The sequence below is a fragment of the Anabrus simplex genome, chromosome 1 (genome assembly GCF_040414725.1).
Source record: "Anabrus simplex isolate iqAnaSimp1 chromosome 1, ASM4041472v1, whole genome shotgun sequence".
Taxonomy (NCBI): Eukaryota; Metazoa; Arthropoda; class Insecta; order Orthoptera; family Tettigoniidae; genus Anabrus; species Anabrus simplex.
The window spans coordinates 1,154,145,136-1,154,166,266 of record NC_090265.1 but is presented as its reverse complement, the minus strand read 5'-3'; the positions used below and the strand labels follow the sequence as shown (position 1 = coordinate 1,154,166,266).

Genomic DNA, 21,131 nt, shown 5'->3' with positions numbered 1-21,131 from the left:
TGTTCCACAAAAGATCGACACTCTTTTGTATGTTACCAGTGAATTGTTACAAGTTTTACAAGTGATGACATATCAATAAACATACTACATCATAATATGAACCAGCTGTTATCTTCGTATTCCGTTCATTGAATTAGGTTATGTTTGTCTCATTTATTGTACTATCGTATTTTAAGGTAAGTTATGCAGCAAAGATTCATAGATCTCTAATATTTCTGTAAATTTTGTAATGCTACAATGTTATTTTTCAGTTTATTTCTTTGATGATAGGAAATTACACCGTTATCATCACCCATTCTGTTCTTCCGTGATCCTCGCATACTCGCATGTATTCCATGTTAATCTGTCATATTAGGCAGTAGATGGCGCTAATAACGATATTCGGCGCCAAACTTAATTGTTATGAAATTTCAAACTCTGCAGGAATTGTGAAAATGGTGTCAAGAGAAATGAAGTTATTCCTTTTCAAGGAAATAGAAAGAAGAAAAGATATTCTTTTCGGTGCATTCAGCGAGAGTCTGAAAAAACAAGACAAAGTAAATGGTTGGATAGAAATATTTGACTTGGGAAAAGCTCATGGAGCTTTAGAGGGGAATAGTTGGATGTACGTAACAGATATATTCTGGCCTAATTTCAAGAAAGTGATACTAGTAAGTACATTTTTATTTAAATTCTTCGATTAGGTTTATTTTAATCATAATTTTAATTAGGGTAATTATATTAACATATATTATGTAACAGTTCTTTTTTGTAGGCAAAGATTGATAATCATAGGCAGACTGGCACAGGTGGTGGAAAACATGCCAAATTGACTGATATTGACAATAAAGTTTTGGACATTCTTGGAAATAATTCACTGTCCGTTGACAGCCTCAGTATCCCGGAATCTTATGATGAATCACCCTCAACAGCTGTTGTAGGTATCTCCACCCCAACATTTTCCTGCAGTGAACAGAGGCAACTAAGGAAAACAGTAAGAGTCATGAAGAAAGCATGGCAGAAAGGAAAAGGAGGAAGATCGATTTGCAAATAGATTTCTTCACCCTAAAAAACAGAAAATTAGCCCTTGAAGTGCTGGCAATGGAAATGCAATTTTGCGTTCAGCCATCTGACACTGTGAAACAATATTATCCTGAATTATCTGTGGACAGTGTTGTATTTTTAGAAGAAGGTTGTGAAGTAGTCATTGATTAAAATAGCAATATTAAGTAATAGGTTATAAGTTAAGTCGTAATGCCTTTGATTAGTTTTTGCATTTGTTTAACAATATCGTAATATAACTTGAAGTGTTTTGTTTCAATATAGTATTTAGTATTTAATAGTTTTTAATAAATTGGATATACAGATGAATTATCACTCACTTTCACTGAAAAGTGTTAATTAGCTTATCTCTTCTGTAAGCTACAGCCGGTCCGGCAAGTTCTTCATCGTCTTCTGGTTCAGGTAAGTCATCCACAATGTTGTTTTCCTGCAGGTCTATTGCATTGATTTGTAGCTCTCCATGAGAAATGTTACATAGTGTTACGCAACATTTGAACATGTTAGCTGCAAAAACGGGATTTACTCGCAAATGGTTAAGACAGGGAAATTTCTCTTTGAGAATACCAATAGTATTTTCAATTAATCTCCTTGTACTTTTATGGGCCCTGTTAAACCTCTGCACTCTTGAGTTCATCTAAATAGACTAGTTTAGGTGTAATAAGCCAATCCTTCAAAGGATAAGCAGAATCGGCAAGCAATACTGATCGCGGAACGGGTCTCCAACCTTGCTCCATCATTTGAGAGAGATTGCTGTTTCGAAGGATACGAGCATCATGGACGCTACCTGGCCAATTTTCGCTGGCATAATAGAACTTCATATCTGGCCCACATACAAGCATACAGTTAATAGAATGCTTTCCATACCGATCAACATACTGCTCTTCATGAACATGGGGTGCATCCATGTTCACCAAAGTTCCATCTACACAGCCCATAACTTGAGGCATTTGAGCTATATTGTAAAAGTCTTGCACTATTTGCTCAGTATTTTCAGGCCAACGAACAATTTGAGGAAATTTGATATCATTTATTGCAGCTACCACAGAATGTATTGACCTACAGACCAAAGATTTTGCCATCCCATGCATATCTGCAATACCATGGTACTGACCACCATTTACTGTTGTTTAGCAGAGAGAGATTAATTTCTGTTTGTATGATGTTCTAACCTATGCCCAATATTCATCAAAAGTTCTTCCACTTGTATTGAGCTTAACCTAAAACGCTCATTGTATTCAAATACAGCATTAAACTGGAAATTTATTCTTTCTCTATACAGACGGTAGTTTTCATTTTCATCACTATCACTACTGCTACACCACATATTTATCAACTTGTATCTGAAATAAGTATATTTAAATAGCACTAGTAGGTTTATATATTATTGTCCTTTCACTGGTAGAGAATACTTCCTAATTCACTAGTAAGTTACAAGTACTAGTACTTTTGTGGAACACACCCATAAAAATTCACTGGTAATTTGTAAGTATGGAGTAGTAAAGTACAACTGTAGAAAATTCTTTTGTGGAACAGAAACTCTGGTACTTGTACTAGTTACTAGAGAATTTACTTGTAATGTACAAAACCATACTTTTGTGAAATAGGCCCCAGGGATACGATTCCATGCCGTCAATATCCACGAACACAGCAGTTGAACTTCCGGGTGCTGAATGCGACTAGTTGGCATCATTGTGGGATTATCAGCCGCTGTCCATTCTGTATAGAGCTGTTTCAAAGCTGCTTTAAATGGACAGTTCATGCAGACATCCAGTGGCTGTAGCATAGACGTCATCCTGCCCGGAATGACTGCTAGGTCGGTTTTCCCATCCAGCATCTGTTGTGTGGCCGCGGTAACTGTCGAGAACAAGCAAGCTCTTTTGTCCCAATAATGCATCAGGGCGACGTTGCCAGACACGTTACCCAGTCTTCCACAAGTGAACTGTCCATCCAGCCGGAATTCTGAGATCTGAAGATCTGAATTAACTAATTTCTTCATCAGAAGTAGGTGTTAATTACTATAAAATAGTTTAAGTAGATTTTTAGGAAGCGTCTTTCACGTGAGAACAATGTACGGCGGCAATTTGGTTCCGTCGGCGAGAATACACAACATTACCCTACACCATTGTTTTTCATTACCACCTGTCCTAATGGTAACTTTTCGCACCCTTAACATTCACAGTCCTGTCCACTGCCATTTCAAAGTAGACTGGCGTCTGATCTGCATTGCCAATTTGGGAAAGCAAATGTGCATTTTCCTTCTGCAACTGAATTATATGACACTGAAACGACAATAACATCTCATCGTAGGCACCAGGAAGACGCTGTGAAATTGAGGTACGCCTTTGTATGCTCAACCAATTTCTTTTATAAAAATTACAAACCCATCCTCGGCTTGCCTTAAACCCTTCTGATGAAAGTTCCTTTGCGATCTCTAATGCCTTTAGCTGACACATTTTGGTTGACAGTATATCCCAAATCCCTCCTTTCTGTCACATATTTATAAAGTTTTTTTTCAATTTCTGGAAACTGTACACTCGGTCCATGAAAAGCTCTACGATCACCACTACATGTTAATAGCACATTTTCGTTCTTTCTCCAATCGCGAATACACGACTCGTCAATATCGTATTTTCTACCGGCAGCACGATTTCCAATAATTTCGGCTTCCCGAACTACTTTCAGTTTCTCATTCGCGGTAAAGGATCGCAAACGCTTTCTGGAATACATGTTGATACTCTGAGAACCTGCGCGAGACTGACGTCAAGCACGGAAGTAGCGTATACTGAGAGCGGAGAGAGCATTGTTGCCAAGCTCTGCCGGCAGTAATGCCCGATTTACGCTCATTCGGAAAGAAGAATTTCCCCAAATTTTAAATAAGACCTGCAACCAATTTTGGAACTGATATTTTCGAAAAAACAGTGCGGGTGGTATTCGGGATAATGCGGTATGTTATTATTTTAGCCGGGCTGAGTGGCTCAGATGGTTAAGGCGCTGGCCTTCTAACCCCAACTTGGCAGGTTCGATCCTGGCTCAGTCCGGTGGTATTTGAAGGTACTCAAATACGACAGCCTCTTGTCGGTAGATTTACTGGCACGTAAAAGAACTCCTGCGGGACTAAATTCCGGCACCTCGGCGTCTCCGAAGACCGTAAAAGTAGTCAGTGGGACGTAAAGCAAATAACATTATTAGTTATTATTTTATCCACCTAATCAATACATTAAGCACATACCATTAGGACCTTGTCCTTATGAAATTGTTCGTTGACATATTATTTAAAAATATGGTACATTTTTCGCCTTAATTATGTAGGCATCATCAGCCATGATTTGACCTTAAAATAAAATCAGGCACCTGATTAACTTATGAACTAATGTTAAAATAGGACTATATTAAAAAGAATCTTAGAAAGTTCTGTATAAAAATTGACATGAGGCAACAGATTTTAAATTGATAGCTTTACAAAGCTTGTAACTATGAATGAGGTGATAATAAAACGGTTGATTGTGAACTTGTGATTTAAAGAAGTTGATACCTAATAATATTTATTGTAACTAGCAAGTGGTTAAAAACGGATAAACATTCCGAATGATCAAATCAAATGCCGTCTTGTTGAAATGTAATGATAAACATGGACATTTTAAAGTAATTTTTTGTTATTGGCTTTACGTCGCACCGACAGATCTTATGGCGATGATGGGACAGGAAAGGGCTAGGACTGGGAAAGAAGCGTCTGTGGCCTTAATTAAGGTACAGCCCCAGCATTTGCCTGGTGTGAAAATGGGAAACCACGGAAAACCATCTTCAGGGCTGCCGACAGTGGGGTTCGAACCCACTATCTCCCGAATACTGGATACTGGCCGCACTTAAGCGACTGCAGCTATCGAGCTCGGTCATTTTTAAATAAAAAGACGCTAAGTTCACGTTTAAGAAGTTGATACATTAATAAGAACCACCCTTACAATACATAGCAATCCTTTATATTTATGATAAAACCATTAACAGATATTAAAATTAGTAATTAGTTAATGGTTTTTTCCTAAATATAAAGGATTGCTATGTATTGGAAAGGTGGTTTTTTATTAATTTCTTATTCTGAATTCCAATACAGCTCTATAATGAGATTCATTACTTGCAAAGTTCACGTTTACCAACCATAGCGTTCATCCGCTTACCAATTCCCTTTAAAAAAAAAATAAACACAACCTCGATACAAAAATAGCATATACAACAAAAAACACAAATCGTCATTTATCTTATTTTATTTTTTAATCATAACTCAATTAACGCCACAGATAATCATTATTCTGGATCAGGTATATACAGATTAAAATGCTCCATTATGTTTTTTAGCATTTTTTCAAGTTATATTATGTAAATTATTTCAAACTCCCGTCATTTTTCACTGAAGATGGCTCAAACGAGCCGAAACATGTTTGAATTTGTTTACTCCGTCTAATGACGGAATATTTATTGTATTGAATTAGGAGGATACTCTCATTTTTCACCTTTGTAAAGTGAAAACCATCAATACGGAATGATTCTAATATCTTGTAATGAACATTACAATGCTCAGAACAACAATAAATTTTCTGCAATTGCCAAACACAGAGGGACACAGGGCATAAATTTACTACCATCGAACAGGATATATATATATATATATAAAAAAGAATTGAGAAGGGTAAACTCATGACAGGGTACAAAAACATATTCATATTTCTTGACCAACAGTTCAACAAAGATAAGAGCTTAAGTGATGTAATTGATAAAAAAAAAGTCCTTTGTATGAAGTGATAGCAATACTTTTGCAAAAGTAAATGTTTCGAAATTTTCAACCTCAAATCAATAAGCACTCCCACCATCTCTATACATAATACGCTCTCCTCTTCCCTCCCCCCCCCCCCCAGCTGCCGCTAGCAGTTCCCCTTCAAACACAACAAGCAGGCCTATAGCCACGCCCCCGCGAGCGCAACCCCCTGCAGCGGGATCCCACAGCCATAACACGCGCCGTAAGAATTCGACAGTTGCCAGCAGCTCTTAAGGTCACAACACAAGAAGTTACTCTCGCTGCAAGCCAAGAGGTAAGTTTGCACGTTCTCCATGCAATTCTCATAGTGAGTTTTTTATCCAACGTTAACACCTGGTTTTCAATTACAGACTTCGCCTTAGAATAACAATCAATATGCTTATCCACACACAATTTAACATTGCCCCTTTTGACCAGCACATCACCAAAACTTGCAATTCGTTGTAACGTCAAAACATCACATTAAGTGAGACCGTTCAAAGGAGTCCAAATCAAACTTGTATATGAACCAAGAGCTACCAGCTTTCACACTATCAATAAAGTGAAAATATTATACCATATGCTAATGACATTTAGCCTATGCACTCAACTGATTATTCATTAATCTTAAGACCATCATTTAATGACATTTTTAAATGTCAGTGTTTATCATCACATTTCAACAAGACGGCATTTGATTTTATAATTCGGAATGATTTTCAGTCTTTAACCACATGTTATTTAAATATTATTATGTATCAACTTCCTTAACTTAAGTTCACAATCAACTGTTGTATTATCACCTCATTCATAGTTACAAGTCTTGCAAAGCTATCAATTTAAAATTTGTTGCCTCACGTCAATTTTTATACACAACTTTTTAAGATCATTTTTAATGTAGTCCTATTTTAACATTAGTTCATAAGTTAATCAGGTGCCTGATTTTATTTTAAGGTCAAATCATGGCTGATGATGCCTACATAATTAAGGCGAAACATGTACCATACTTTTAAATAATATGTCATCAAAGAATTTAATAAGGACAAGGTCCTAATGGTATGTGCTTAATGTATTGATCAGGTGGATAAAATAATAAAATAACATATTGTTATTATATAAAGTCAAGAGTGCGGATTTAACGACGATACAGTTGTGTACTGGAAAAGGAATACGTTACCTCGACTTCTTGAAGGATGTGATGCTAAGGATATTTTTAATGCCGATGAAACGGAGGTGTTTTACAATTTGCTCCCGTCCAAGACATATGCTGGTCCCGGAGAAAAATGCCACGGAGGCAAAAAAAAAAAGGTAAAGAAAGGCTGACAGCATTGTTATGTGTTAACAGCGATGGGAGTGAAAGATTACCCCCCCACTGATAATTGGAAAATTTATGAATCTAAGATGCTTCAAGAACACCTGTATACAGTCCCATGTAAATATGATTTTAACAAAAATGCAGGGATGACATCGGAGATATTTCTAAAAATTTTTACAAAGCATGGATGCTAAGATGGGATCGGCAGGAGGGAAGATAGTGCTGGTGATAGATGTCCTGCCCATCCTTCAGATACATCTTTGCTGCGGAATATCAAAGTGTATTTCTTTCCTACTAACTGCTCTAGTCTGCTGCAGCCTTTGGTCTTTGGCATTATTCGTTCTGTGAAAGTGAAGTAAGGAAGGTCCTCGTTCAAAGAGCTATTTCTTTCCTCAAAAGAAATGAGGAAATGAAATTGAATGTACCCCAAGCCATGCATGTTTGTAGCTGCATGGCAACTAGTCACAATGAACACTATTCAAAACTGCTTTGGCCATGCAGGTTTTAGTGTCATTTCAGATGTTTTTAGTGAAGATGACACTACTGATGACATTGGGGAAGATTGGAGGGTTATATCGAAAGACTCGAGTGCCACAACATTCGAAGAATTTGTTACTTGTGATGATATCCTAACCTCAGTACCACATATGGATGTTGGAGACCATTGTGATGATGCAAAAAGACAAAAGTACTGAGGAGGATGATGAAGAAGAGGACCCAGCACAACCAACTTTTGGGGCAGCAGTGGAGGGACTGGATATTGTCCACCGGTACTTCTCCTCCTTCAACATTGATGAAGATCTCATCAACAGTCTGAACCAAATTGAGAAAAAACCTCTTTCCGTGAGACATCTGGGCAAGAGGAAGCAAACTACTGTCCTATTTTTTTTTTTTTTTTTAATTGTAGGGGCTTTACGTCACACCGACACAGATAGGTTGTGACTTACCCCTCTTAGAGAACAATAATTGAACGAGAAATGCAACTATGCAAGCTAAGGGCGCCAGTCTTTAAGTTGATGACTTAGAAACAAAAATTTATAATAAAGCTTGGATGGACTCTCATCACAGGGATGGGGTGATAGTGCACTAATCATTAAGCAGGAGAATATGAATCAAAAGGCTAATTAAGGCAGACTGATTAAAATGAACCAAGAGAATAACATTTATTATTCTGAATAAAAGTGACGACGGTTTTACGAGAACTGAATTTAAAATAGGAAATTAATTTAACAAAAAAATTGAATGACTCTACTTCGCGAAAACTTGCAATATTTTTAACTCGCTTGCTCACCATGTAGTCTTGTTCTGCTTGTCCTGAGAACGCCTCCTTCCTTGTAGCTGGAAAACTGCTGGTCGTCTTTGAGGTCTTTCCATCAGCTGCCAAGTACCATTCCTGCCTTGCCAAGTGCACCGACCACTAACTGGAAGATGGCTTCGATACTAACACTCCCTATTATGCTCTATCCCATATATTGGAGATGAGCCCTAAATCATAGTTAGAAAAACCCCCTTGGGTTATGCGGAGAGGATACTGAATTAACATTCCTTCCAACTTGACTGAAAATATGTACCGTAGTTTCATTTCTAGCTAGTTTAATGCTACCTATTGTTTTAGACTGGTACAAACCGGTCTAGTAGTCCAGCTGTACGTACTTCCTGATGAGAGTGGCTATACACCCATCATTCAGAAATCCCTAAGTACCACGTCGTGGTGACGAAGTTAAGACTGAAGAAGTGATAAACTCTTAAACTTAGTCCATTATGGTACATCAACCATAAAACAAGTTATCAGACCTAAAGCGAAATACAAGATAGAAGAATGATGCCAAGAGTTCCAACACGCCCTTATGTAAGCTTTACTGGCCCTAATTAATGGTCAAAACACGTGGTCCAATCAGGTGACACGTCTCTCCCTTCTCCAGATATTAAAGTTGATGGGTCCCAACCATGATCAACTGTTCTTCTATTAGCCCTTTCACTCAGTATCCATGGCAACATGACGCTCCTTTGAAAATATAGGCGGAGACCAGTTTGAATTACTCAGCTCCGAAATACAGTAGCTGCGGTTACATCGCCTGGACATATGCCAGCTTTTCCAAGAATCGAGTTCTAAACTTGTTGATTCTTCTTCCTCGATGATGTGGCAAGATAGAGGAAAATCTACTGCAAGTTAAATTTAAACAAATGTCGCAAGAATCTAAATTAATATTAGGATATTCAGCCCTCGTTTACAAGTCGTAGTTACAAAGTAATGAAATGGTAGTGAGCAAATGATCAAACATGAATTATAATAAAATTACATACGAAGATAAATATCATGACGTAAAAATATATCATACTTGCATTAATTAAACATAATAAAATTACCACAGTTACACTGTGACGTCTGGAACGTTACAAGGTCTTATGGCGACTATGGGATAGAAAAGGCCTAGGAGTTGGAAGGAAGCGGTCGTGGACTTAATTAAGGTGCAGCCCCAGCATTTGCTTGGTGTGATATTGGGAAAACACGGAAATCATCTTCAGGGCTGCCGACAGTGGGATTCGAACCCATTATCTTCTGGATGCGGATCTGCTTTGAAGCTCAAGATCAACTGCACATCATCAGTAAAGCAATTTCTCAAACCAGCATGGTAAACATAATCATATAGGTCTGTTTGACGAGCCTCTGTTGGTTGCTATGCAGAAATATTCTCTCTCACATTTGTGAAACGTGAGTTTCATTATTCATCCAAGTCTCATCTATGTAAAAGATATTCCTGTTTTCATCACAAAACATTCTGATGCTTCACATATACTTGGCACACCAGTTAATTGATATTTGACTGCTCAGTTAATATTTTCTGGGCCGATGACCTTAGGTGTTAGGCACCTTTAAACAAGCATCAATTAATATTTTCTTTTTGCTAATACATCTCTTCCACTTGAACCCCATTGCATGCAACAATTTTCTCAAAAGTATGGACTCACCTGGAAAATGTATGTTTTCTTGAACAGCAGTTGGAGTTTAGGTGCCGTAGTGACTTTTTTCTGCACTATGTAGAAGTCTCGAATATTATTTTGTATTACTCGTTTGTCAGACTCTTTGCAAGGAACTTAAACTCTTGATATTATGGTTGCTTTCTTCCCTGGAGAACATAGTAAAGTTTCACTGGCAGAAATATCCTTCTTTCAAATAGCTATTACAGTTCAAATGGAGACACCAGCATAATCTGCAGCACTCAAGTTCCCTTGTTGCAATAGGTATGTAAGTTTACAGTGTCTAGCTTTCTGATTACACTCGTTAACAACTTTAAAGCCGACCTCCATATAATGTATAGACCTACTTTTCTTCACATACTGCCGACCTCCATGCATGGTCTAGACCTCTGTTGCCCTAACTTTATTCTGTTCTAGAGTAGAACGCAGCCCGGAAGGCGGTTTGAAGAGGGTTGCGCAGTAACATTTGTGCGCTTTGTAGTATGACGTGTTTTCCGCTGAGCCAATAGAATCATTTCAGTAAGAGGTGCCTGTTTGTGCGGGTCACGAGTGAATGTTTCGAGTTTTATTTGTAAATATCATAATCAACGAATTTAGGGAACTATTTGCGTGTGCACGATAGATCCAGGAAGAGCAAAAAGACAAGTATTCCGTCGACAGGTGAGGGACATGGTATTTAAAGTGTATTTGTATTTGGTAAGCATGCAACAGCAGGCGTTCATAGGCGGAGAAGGTGAGGAACGCCATGTTGCCACGCTTCAAAAGAAGACAGCACTCGCGTGTGGTATTGGCCTGCAAACAGTACAGAGGATTAAACAAGCTTCGGAAATGAAAATAATGCGGTGTTCAGGTCGCCAGAGAAGAACCCTTAGAGGAAGAAGCCAGTGACGGTCCTCGATAATTTTAATAAAAATGTTCTGCGTACAACAATATTTGATATGTATAAAAACAGCGAATATCCTACGGCATTGAAACTGGACCGTCCATTTACCTTCCTTAATATCTCGAAAATTTTCCTCAACACCTTCGCGGGGTTTGATGTTAAAAATTAATGTGGACTTTAAAACGTTTAAGCCCACAAAAAATATAGGTCATCGGTTTGGAATTAAAGATATAACTGGATGAAAAAATGTTTACACATACATGCTGTTATGAGTAGCCACATTGGCATCACCGCACCTCATACTTATGTCTCTCTCTGCGCAATGAAACCGCCTTCCGGGCTGCGTTCTACTCTAGCTGGTAATGTTTTAAAGTTGTCGAGATGAAAATAGTATATCTTTGAAGGTGAAGATCTCTGCCTTATGTGTATGAATCAGCCCAAATTGGTGTTTCTTTTTCCTTTTTATAGAGTTTGAAATAATCATTACAGGATATTTCCTTATGTAGATTGATAGTATCATTCATTCATTCATTCATTCATATCCTAAAGGCAAGGCCTTGTTGCTGCAACCACATTTGTCTCTCCTCTGCAACATATTTTTTCAAATTCAGCCTGTCCATCACGGAATCCATATACTTCTTTCTCGGCCTTCCTCTTCCCTTCTTACCCAGAACGTTTCCTTCCAGCAAAGTCATGAGGAATGTGTTATTTTGAAGTGTGTGGCAAAGGAATTTGGTTTTCATCTTTTCTATAGTGTTGATCAATTCCCTTGTTTCGTCTATTTCCTTAAGGACCCTATTGTTTGACTTTTCTCTGTCCAACTAATTTTCAGCATCCTCCTCCATATCCACATTTCCATTGCTTCCAGGCGCTTTACATCCTGTTTTGCTAACACCCATGTTTTACAACCATACAACAAAACACTTCACACAAACATATAAATCACTTTTTTTTTCTTTCGCTGATATGAATCATCGGGAGTCCTCTATTCTTTCAACGCCTTGAAACCTCTTATGACTCGTAATTTCTTGATTCGCTGTCACTTTGAAATACAATATTGCATATTGCTGAAGGATGGCACAGTGCAGTGTGAATGGAAGAGAAGTAATTAAGTTTTAAGAAGATAACAGCACTACACCAGATAGAACTGAGCAAAGCAAGAGCGGATACATAAGGAAGACAAAACACGTCAAAGTATACACTGTCTTTCTCATGAAATAATTGTCCCATTAACCAAGTATTTGTGCTAAATGAATCTTTGAACTATTGCTCCTGGTTCTTCCGTTGCAAGTTCCCAACAGTATGATTACCTTAGTTTTCATTGCATTGTAAATCAACCCATGCAAATACAAGAACGTCTCTTTCATTCCGTATATAAAATGTGAAAGGTCTCTTCTCCATTAGTACATGATAAGGTAAATATAAAGTCAGTGAATGTAAAGTACATTAAGTCTGCTGTAAACATTTGAAAATAATCTGAGTTAAACTGTTGTAACAGTGAATTTTTAAAAAAATCGTTGCATTTTCTTAGAGCTCACATCACAATCACCTCTGTCGGCTGGGTGAAGTGGCATCCAAATGTTCCCAGTCATTGAGGAGTTAATAATGTTCCTTTTTAATTCTCTTCCTTCAACCATGAATTGTTCAACCCTCTTTATGATGGGTAGACATAGATTAGTGATATCTGAAGTCATCTCTTTGCTGTTTTGACTTGGTTAATTTATAATTGCTAGGTTCATCAGTCTGCTGAAACTAATTTTGAATAATAAAAGGATGGGCGTTCTATGCTAGGTTGGAGAGAAGTGTGAACTTTATTAAAATAAGTTCCAAATTTCATGTTTTTAAAGCATTTGAACAGAAATAAACACAAATGTTTATATAGTACATTTCTCAATATCTTTGGGTGTGATTTGATGGAATCTGATGATGTTCTTTCAGGAACAAGACATGTTATTGTCCTTTAAGTTGTTTCTTTTTCAGGTATAATTCTTTTACCATATGTTTTCAGGTAGTTTATACATCTATCTATTCAAAAGTTAGTTTTGGCAGACTGAAGAACCTAACAGTTATAAATTAAACATATAGAAACTGAAAGTAAGTGCAAAGCACACAAAGATACACAAAACAAATCAAAGTTGATAATAAAATAGAGCTCACTAAGGGTACAGACACGGACACATCTACTCTTAAGATAGTCAAGCAAACGGTGCAGTAGTTGTGGCCACAAGGTCTTTGGCATCCTATATTTTCAAGTAGTAGGGTGATTTCTATGGCAAGGAGGATGTGGCTGTGAAAGGGACAGCTTGTTTCCTCGTTTCATCGTGAGGTAGCAAAAATGTCAGCTCTGGACTGTACTTCTCTTAAACAATAATATATTTTTGGAACTACACCTACCGGAGTGATTTATTATTCCAAATCTCTAGTTGTCCACTGTTTGGTGGGGTTACTCTTTATTCTGCTTGAGGCAGTACTCAAATTCACTGGAGAAACGGTGTTTTATACCTGCTAATTGACCCCATATTCCCAGTTCTCCGTGTTTTTAATGCACAAATATGATACTGGCTGGACATTTAATAACAATGGGGCGCGCAGCTGTGAGCTTTATTCAGGAGAACATGATTTCTAATCCTACTGTTGGCAGTCCTGAAGATGGTTTTCTATGGTTTCCCATTTTCACACCAGGCAAATGTACCTTAATTAAGGCCATGGTCGCTTCCTTCTCACTCCCAGCCCTTTCCTATCCCATCATCACCAGAAGACCTACCTGTGTCGGTGCAACGTAAAGCAGGTTGTAAAAAAAAAAAAATAACAATGGAAAACTCCCAAATGATTCTTTTGCTGTTTTCATGCACCTTTGTCTTCTTCACTCAACTGTCCTGGTTGTGAATAAATGCAGCCTATATTTCCATGGTTTTCTTTACACTTACACTTTGTTACCGTATTTTGGTGGTAGGTAGAGGTGTAAGAAGGTGCGGGCGTGAATGGGTCTCAAACTACGGAATCAAAGTTAATGTAAAATTTAACAAGGTTATATTTTCTTTTCAATATTAAGTAATAACCAAGAACAGGTACTTAGTAGCCGAAACACAATTTGAAATGTACAATTACAGGGATTACAGAATTTGGGCTTCGAGCCCTGAGTTCACAATTCTTGAGCAACTAGCCCAACTTTCCGATATACAAATTTTAACAAAGGGGCAGAAGACCCCAATCAAACCCTGGAGCACTTGCTCCAAATTACACAGTAAAGCCTCCTCGAGGCATACAACACTCCGTTTCCAAAAGAGCCACTCGCTCTTTAATTTAAGCCTCTCCCAGGCCACACCAAACTCCACCTTCAAGCTGTCCTCAACGGACATAAACACAGGGGTAAAATACCCAATCTACTGAGGTCTATTAAATGAAAAGCAGGTTAATTAAATGACCTCTAAAACAATTTGAGAGGAGGCGAACTTGCACTCCTAATACACTTTGCTTAAGACCTACTTGGCACTAGGCCGTTAACACAAGGGCTAATCCCATACTAAAGAGGTGACTTAAGAAGAGAACAATTTGTTTTACGTTAACGGAGAATAGGTTGAGAAAACTAAGTTCACCTCACAACAATATGAGTGGGAGCTCGAGAGGGTTAGCACTCTCTATCCCAATATGTCGTTTTAAAAGAGAATATATGAAAAGAGTAGTTACATTTTAGGAAAAGGTTACATGGCTGAACGCTTAGAACCCGCCCCGAAAGTTAAACTGCTGAGCTAGCAAAGAAAGAAGTTATTAATCGGCCATTACCTTGTGTTGAACGGCTGGAGAAGAAAGAGGCGCTTCCCGCCCCCTGCTATGTACTTAACACACTGAAAGATGGAACAGAAGTGGCCGAGAGACCCAAAAATCAGCAGTTTAAATACTCTCGCGGAAGTTTCTAGGCGTTAGGGGAAAGAAAACACCCTCCCACAAACTCTTTATTGGATAGGACCCCGCAACAGATTCAAGTTGGGGGAAGATACATCTGATTGGATAGAAATTAATTGAAGAAATTCGGGATTGGATACATTCATAACAAGGGGAAGAAAGGGGTAAATATTGCCAACTTAAACAATGATAGAAAGAAATTTAACAAAGAACAAACTCTTGAAATTAAATTTTCTCCAAAAAATAGTTCTTTGACTCCGCACTAGGTTGCACTATTGTAGATCTTCAGTAGTGTCCTCTAGAAGAGAAAGTTCACACTTCTTACTTCAAGCGAAACAAAAACACATCAAAAATGACACAGTTCAAAAACTCAAAATTTTCCACGTGGTGACATCTTCTGAGAAGGTAAAAAATTAATACTGTCAATAAAGTTCAGACTTCCTCCAGCAGAGGAGTTTCAACAGGCGCACATTTTAAATTAGCGGAGTGGAGGTGTACCGCCCGGTACACACTTCACTATCACGTTATCAACAATCCACATGGGCAACAAGGGATAAAATGGCCTTACTTTTTTAAAATCACAATATAAGCTGGCCCTGCTCTCACGCAGAGGTCTCAAGTTTGATCCTTAGCCAGGCCAGGGATTTTTACCGGGATCTGAGGGCTGGTTCGAGGTCCAATCATTCTGTATGATCACAGTTGAGAAGCTGTCTGATGGTGATATAGAGTACCTAGTCTAGAAAGCCAGAAATAATGGCTGGGAGGATTCATTGTGCTGATTGCACGTCATCTTGTAATCTGCAGGGCTTCGGGCTAAGCAGCAGTCATCTGGTAGGCCAAGTCCCATCAGGGCTGTTGCGCCATGGGGTTTGGTTCAGATTTGATTACTATTACAGGAAGGTATTTGCATACTTTTGTAGATGTATAAGGATTGTAAAGATAATTTCTTTTACCTGCCACTTATAAGCCTATGTGTGAATTTCTTGGAACACATTTCTGTGTGTTTGTAGTAGACTGCTATGATGTGATTCTATCAATTTCTACTTTTGGAGCTCAATAATAAAGGCAGAATTTGATTTTTTTTTTTTTTTTCCAGGTGATCAATGAGGAAATAGCACCAAAAATCCAGAAACTTAAAGATGAACAAGTTCATTATATGGAATACCAGAAAGTTTGTAGGGACTTGGAGAGAATGACTAAAACCTACATAGCTTGGAAATATGTGACTGCTTTGGTAAGTGTCAAAATCTAACTGCACAATACAGCATGTAAAATTAGATTAAAAAGTAAGTGTTTATAACTTTGTAAAGTTAGCCCATCAGTTACCAATTTCACAAGTTAGGTGGAGCTGTAGATGAGCTTACAATTTCTTTGGTTCATCTTAGTTGTTTTAGTCTTGCAGTCCTTCATGCTTTTCCATTTGATTATCAGAATGTCGGTCAGCAGGGTAGGTGAAGTCATGGTATACAATTTCTAATCACTAGATTGCGTGCCTAAAGCTTGGATTCAATTCCAAACCTCTCCACGATGTTCATATGGAGTGAGGGCATATGACACTGTTGATGGTGATGGAGGGTGGTAGCCATCTTCTCATTAGACAATCTGAAGAACTTTCATTCTTATCAACCTGTAAGGAATTAAAGAATCTCATGACAACATCCCCAGTACACAGGCAGGCACTGAAATATTTCCCTCGAAGTCAACATAGATCCATAATTTACAAAATTGATCTGCAGATAACATAATCATTAGAGACTTCAACAGTCACCAGAGTTTATGGGGATATGAGAGTGTGATGAGAATGGTGACGGACTGCTTGAATGGATGGACAGGAGAGACCTTAACACATTGCGGACCGGGTGCCCTTCACCCCATGCACAGTCCTGTTTCCGGCCACGTTCTAACTACCTCCAAGCTGGAGTGCATGCATTCAAATAAACTGTCAGAACTTCACTAGCTTTTGAAGGACTACTGTGTATTTTTCCAGTGCCCTTCCTAAATAGTTGTTGAAATGCAGGGTATTTCTTGAAATCTATTTCGGCTCATAGTTTTCGGAAATATGGGTTTTTTATTAGGGAATCATTTGGCCAGTAATCTTTCAGATATGATTTCTTCACCTGCCCTATCAATATACACAGAGCAATATTTTTCTAATTTTCCTGCTAGTGACATTAGTCCACTTTAGTGTTTTAGGGGATACGTTATGAGAATATGAATTCTACTCATAGTATAAGTTTGTCTTTTCAGCTACATACTAAAAAAATTCCTCACCAAACAGAAGTCCTGCTACTTGTCTTATGTTTCCAGATTCATTAGGCCATACCTTTATACCAAGAGCACCTTCAAAATCCTCTAGCCTAGGTTGTCCATAACCCAGTTGTCAGAAAACACTACATTATTTACAATATTTAGAATATTTCCACACCTTCAGGATAAGACTATATCCTCATCATCACTTGAAACATTTCCATTAGAAGATATTTCATCATTGAACTCTAAAAATTCAGCATCATGGCTCTTCGAACTTTGTAAACATGTTGTCAAGAAATGCAAATAAAATCTATGATGTGAAGAATACGTGAAAAGAAATGCGACTATCGATTGTGTAGAACCTTACATAACAGAGTTCTATCATCCTTGACCTCCAAATAGTTCCCGTATATCTCAAAAGATAGCACTAAAGTTCAGTCTGCTGCTAACACGAGATAACTCGGGACCGGTCCGCAACGCACGGCTAAGCAAACACGAGTTTTCTCGGGACCGGTCCGCATTGTGTTAAGCTAGTCTACGATGCTAAGGACGTAGGGACGTTCCATTCTGGCCATTGGAATAAAGACTATTCAACCGATCTCTGTTTAGTTTCTTCCAATCACATGACAACATCCCCAGTACACAGGCAGATACTGAAAAGTTTTCCTCGAAGTCAGCATAGACCCATAATTTACAACATTGGCCTGCAGATACCTGCCATTAGGTCTATACCTAAACCTCGCTGGAACTTTCAAAAAGCTGATTGGAATGCTTATGCACTGCAGACAGATGCCATTATTTGATGGATAGCTCCACCTTCAGAAAATTACGGTAGGTTTGTTGGGCTAATAAAATCTGCCACAAAAGGAACCATTCCTCGAGGCTATCGGAAGGATTCTATTTCAGGTTGGAATGAGGAAACCAGTCGCTTGTCCGCTGAATATGAAGAAGAATGTAGTCAAGAGGAAGCAATCGAACTCCTCAAATCCTTACATGATGCTAGAAGAGAAGTGGAAAATAATTGTAAGAGAGCTCAACTTCACACATTCCAGCAGAAAAGCATGGTCTCTCATTCGCAAGCTCGATCCAACTTCCACACCATCAAGAAGTCACTCCTCAATTAATGTGGAAACCATAGCTAATCACCTCGTCTCAACACTGCGGATTTCAAGGGATAAGAAATTCACCAAGCAAGTTAAATCGGAACTAAGACAGAGAAAACAAAACCCCCACCCAAATGACCAGCATACAAGTCCATTTTCTCCAGAAGAGGTACAAAAAGGTTTGGACACACTCAGAAATGGTAAAGCTGCAGGACTTGATGGCATATACCCTGAACTTATAAAGAACTGTGGTCCAACAACCAAACGTTGGCTTGCTTCTTTCTTCAGTGATGTTCTGCAATGGGGCCACCTGCCTGCTTTCTTCAAAACAGCTAAAATTATTGCTGTCTTGAAGCCAGGCAAGGATCTTAAATCACCTCAAAGCTATAGACCCATATCTCTACTAAGTGTTACATATAACTTTCTAGAAAGACTGATCCTCAAAAGAATATCTCCTGCAATTGAACACCTTATTCCACGTGAGCAAGCTGGTTTCTGGCATGGTCGAGACTCTGGTGATCAGGTTCTCGCTTTGACTTCCTTCCTTGAAGCAGGATTCGAGAGGAAAATGAAAAATCTGTGTTCCTTGATTTCACGGCTTCTTATGACACCGTTTGGAAAGAAGGCCTTCTCCTGAAACTTATCAGGACTATACCATGTCTAAAAATTTTCACCTTCGAACCCCACTGTTGGCAGCCCTGAGGATGGTTTTCTGTGGTTTCCCATTTTCACCGTAATTAAGGCCATGGTCGCTTCCTTCCCATTCCTAAGTCTTTGCTATCCCATCATCGCCATAAGACCTATCTGTGTCGGTGCGACGTTAAGCAAAAAAAAATTCACTCTGATAAAAATAGCTTCAGTAACAGATTTTTCCAAATTCATACAGAACATGTCCGTAGCAGATTCCATAAACTTAATAATGGCTTGCCACAGGGATCAGTTTTGTCTCCCATTCTCTTCAACTTATACATCCATGATCTCCCAGAAACCATATCTCACAAGTTCATCTATGCAGATGATGTCAACCTCACCATACAAACAACAGACTTCAATGAGGCAGAAGACTTTCTATCCCAAGACCTTTAGAAGATGGGTGATGATAAAAATAAAATAAAAAATTGGCGACTGAAACCTGGTCTATTAAAGACAGAGGTAGCTATGTTCCATCTGAATAACAGGCTGGCAAACTATCAACCTACGATCAGGTTTGGAAACCACACACTGCAGTGTAATACCAACCCAAAATATCTGGGTGTAACTTTAGACAGGTCTATAACCTATAGACGCCATCTTGAGAAATGGCTGCTAAGCTTAAAAGCCATAACAACTTGCTGGGTAGACTAGTTTGTACTTCATGGGGCGCAGAAGCATGCACATTATGAACAACTGCTCTAGCAATAGTATATTCACCAGCTGAATATTGCTCCTCTGTATGGCTCAATAGCTCCCACACTAGTCTGGTTGATGTCCAACTACACCACACAATGAGAATTATATCTGGTACATTGCGCTCTACTTCTATTCAATGGTTACCATTACTGAGCAACATTCACCCTTCTCACATCAGACAGCAAAGCACCCTTGTTAGACTGTGGACCAGGATAGCAAAGAACAGGTACCTCCCAGTAGCCTTCATCGGGATACAGATGAAAATGCCGTAATGAGACTCAAGTCACAGTTACCTCCCTGGAAGACGGCAAAGGAATTACTTAATTCACACTTCAAGCCTGATGAAATATGGAAACAAGAATGGTCTCAATCACGCCCTCATGGCATTGTCAACATCAGGGATCCAACTACAAAGTTGCCTGGGTTCAACCTTCTTCGCTCCACCTGGACCACACTCAACAGGATATCCTGCGGAGTAGGAAGAAGTGCTACAGCTCTGCATCAGTGGGGCTGGAAAGACTCTCCAGCTTGTGACTGTGGTGCTAAAGTGCAAACCATCCTGCACATTCTTAAGGACTGCCCTCTGCGAGCTTTTTTCCATCAAGGACATTTTACCGAGTGATCCCTGAGGCACTCTCTTGGCTGGAAGAGCTGGACATTCGTCTCTAAGAGACTGAAAGATCCCCACATTAACCTGGGTATTCAGCCAGAAGGCTGGTTTGATCCTCCACAGCTCCGCCACCAGCTGTCGTAGCCTAGGGATCACTGAAGAGGCATACTAGGGACATGAGGAGTGAGGTAGCATTCATAACAGGGACTGGCTGCATAACGAATGGTATTACTAGCATCACACATACCTCGGGCACTTTCATATTGTCAAAGCCAAGGATGAGACTGAGTCAGGTCAATTAAAGTATCAAATTTATTCTAGCCTATACCAGGAGACATAGTACACAGTAAACACTATGTCTCGCCAGCAAAGGCATTCTTTTTAATGTGAAGTTTGTGTGTGTGTATATATATATATATTTATTGTTTGTATATAGAGTCAATTTTGTGTGCGTACATAGTCGATTGTCAGCTGTAGCGTCACACTCTAAATAAATAATAAATAAGGGTCTTGGCTAGTCTGTGATAAGTTTGTGTATAGTGCGATGGCTTCTTATACAGTATATTACTGATCGATGTAGTACATTTCAGGGTTTCTGAACTATGTGCTGAACAGCATATTTTCGTGTGTTGTAGATTTTTAACACATTTAATGCAGATGAAGCGTCAAGAGCATAAGACCAGTTCAGAATCTTTTGGATCACCCGTCTAGTACATGATTGGAGGAGAGTGAAGAAATGTGACAAGCAGGTCTCCCTCATGGTGAGAACTGCTCGCAGTTATCGTCACGCACTTCATTTATACCCGGTTCAGCCGTAGTCGGATTTGCCCAAGCGCATTTCGGTCACTGTATACTTCCTCTCTACGGTTTTT

At 38.8% G+C, this 21,131-nt stretch overlaps 1 protein-coding gene across 1 annotated transcript in view; it reads left to right on the top strand.

The window, feature by feature from the left end:
• The window catches only part of SMC2 (structural maintenance of chromosomes 2), a 349,885-nt gene that overhangs the window by 63,532 nt on the left and 265,222 nt on the right, over positions 1-21,131 (top strand). The window contains exon 5 of the mRNA XM_067137430.2: positions 16,004-16,141. Within this exon, the coding sequence (XP_066993531.2) occupies positions 16,004-16,141 (138 nt within the window). The remainder of the gene's footprint in view (positions 1-16,003; positions 16,142-21,131) is intronic.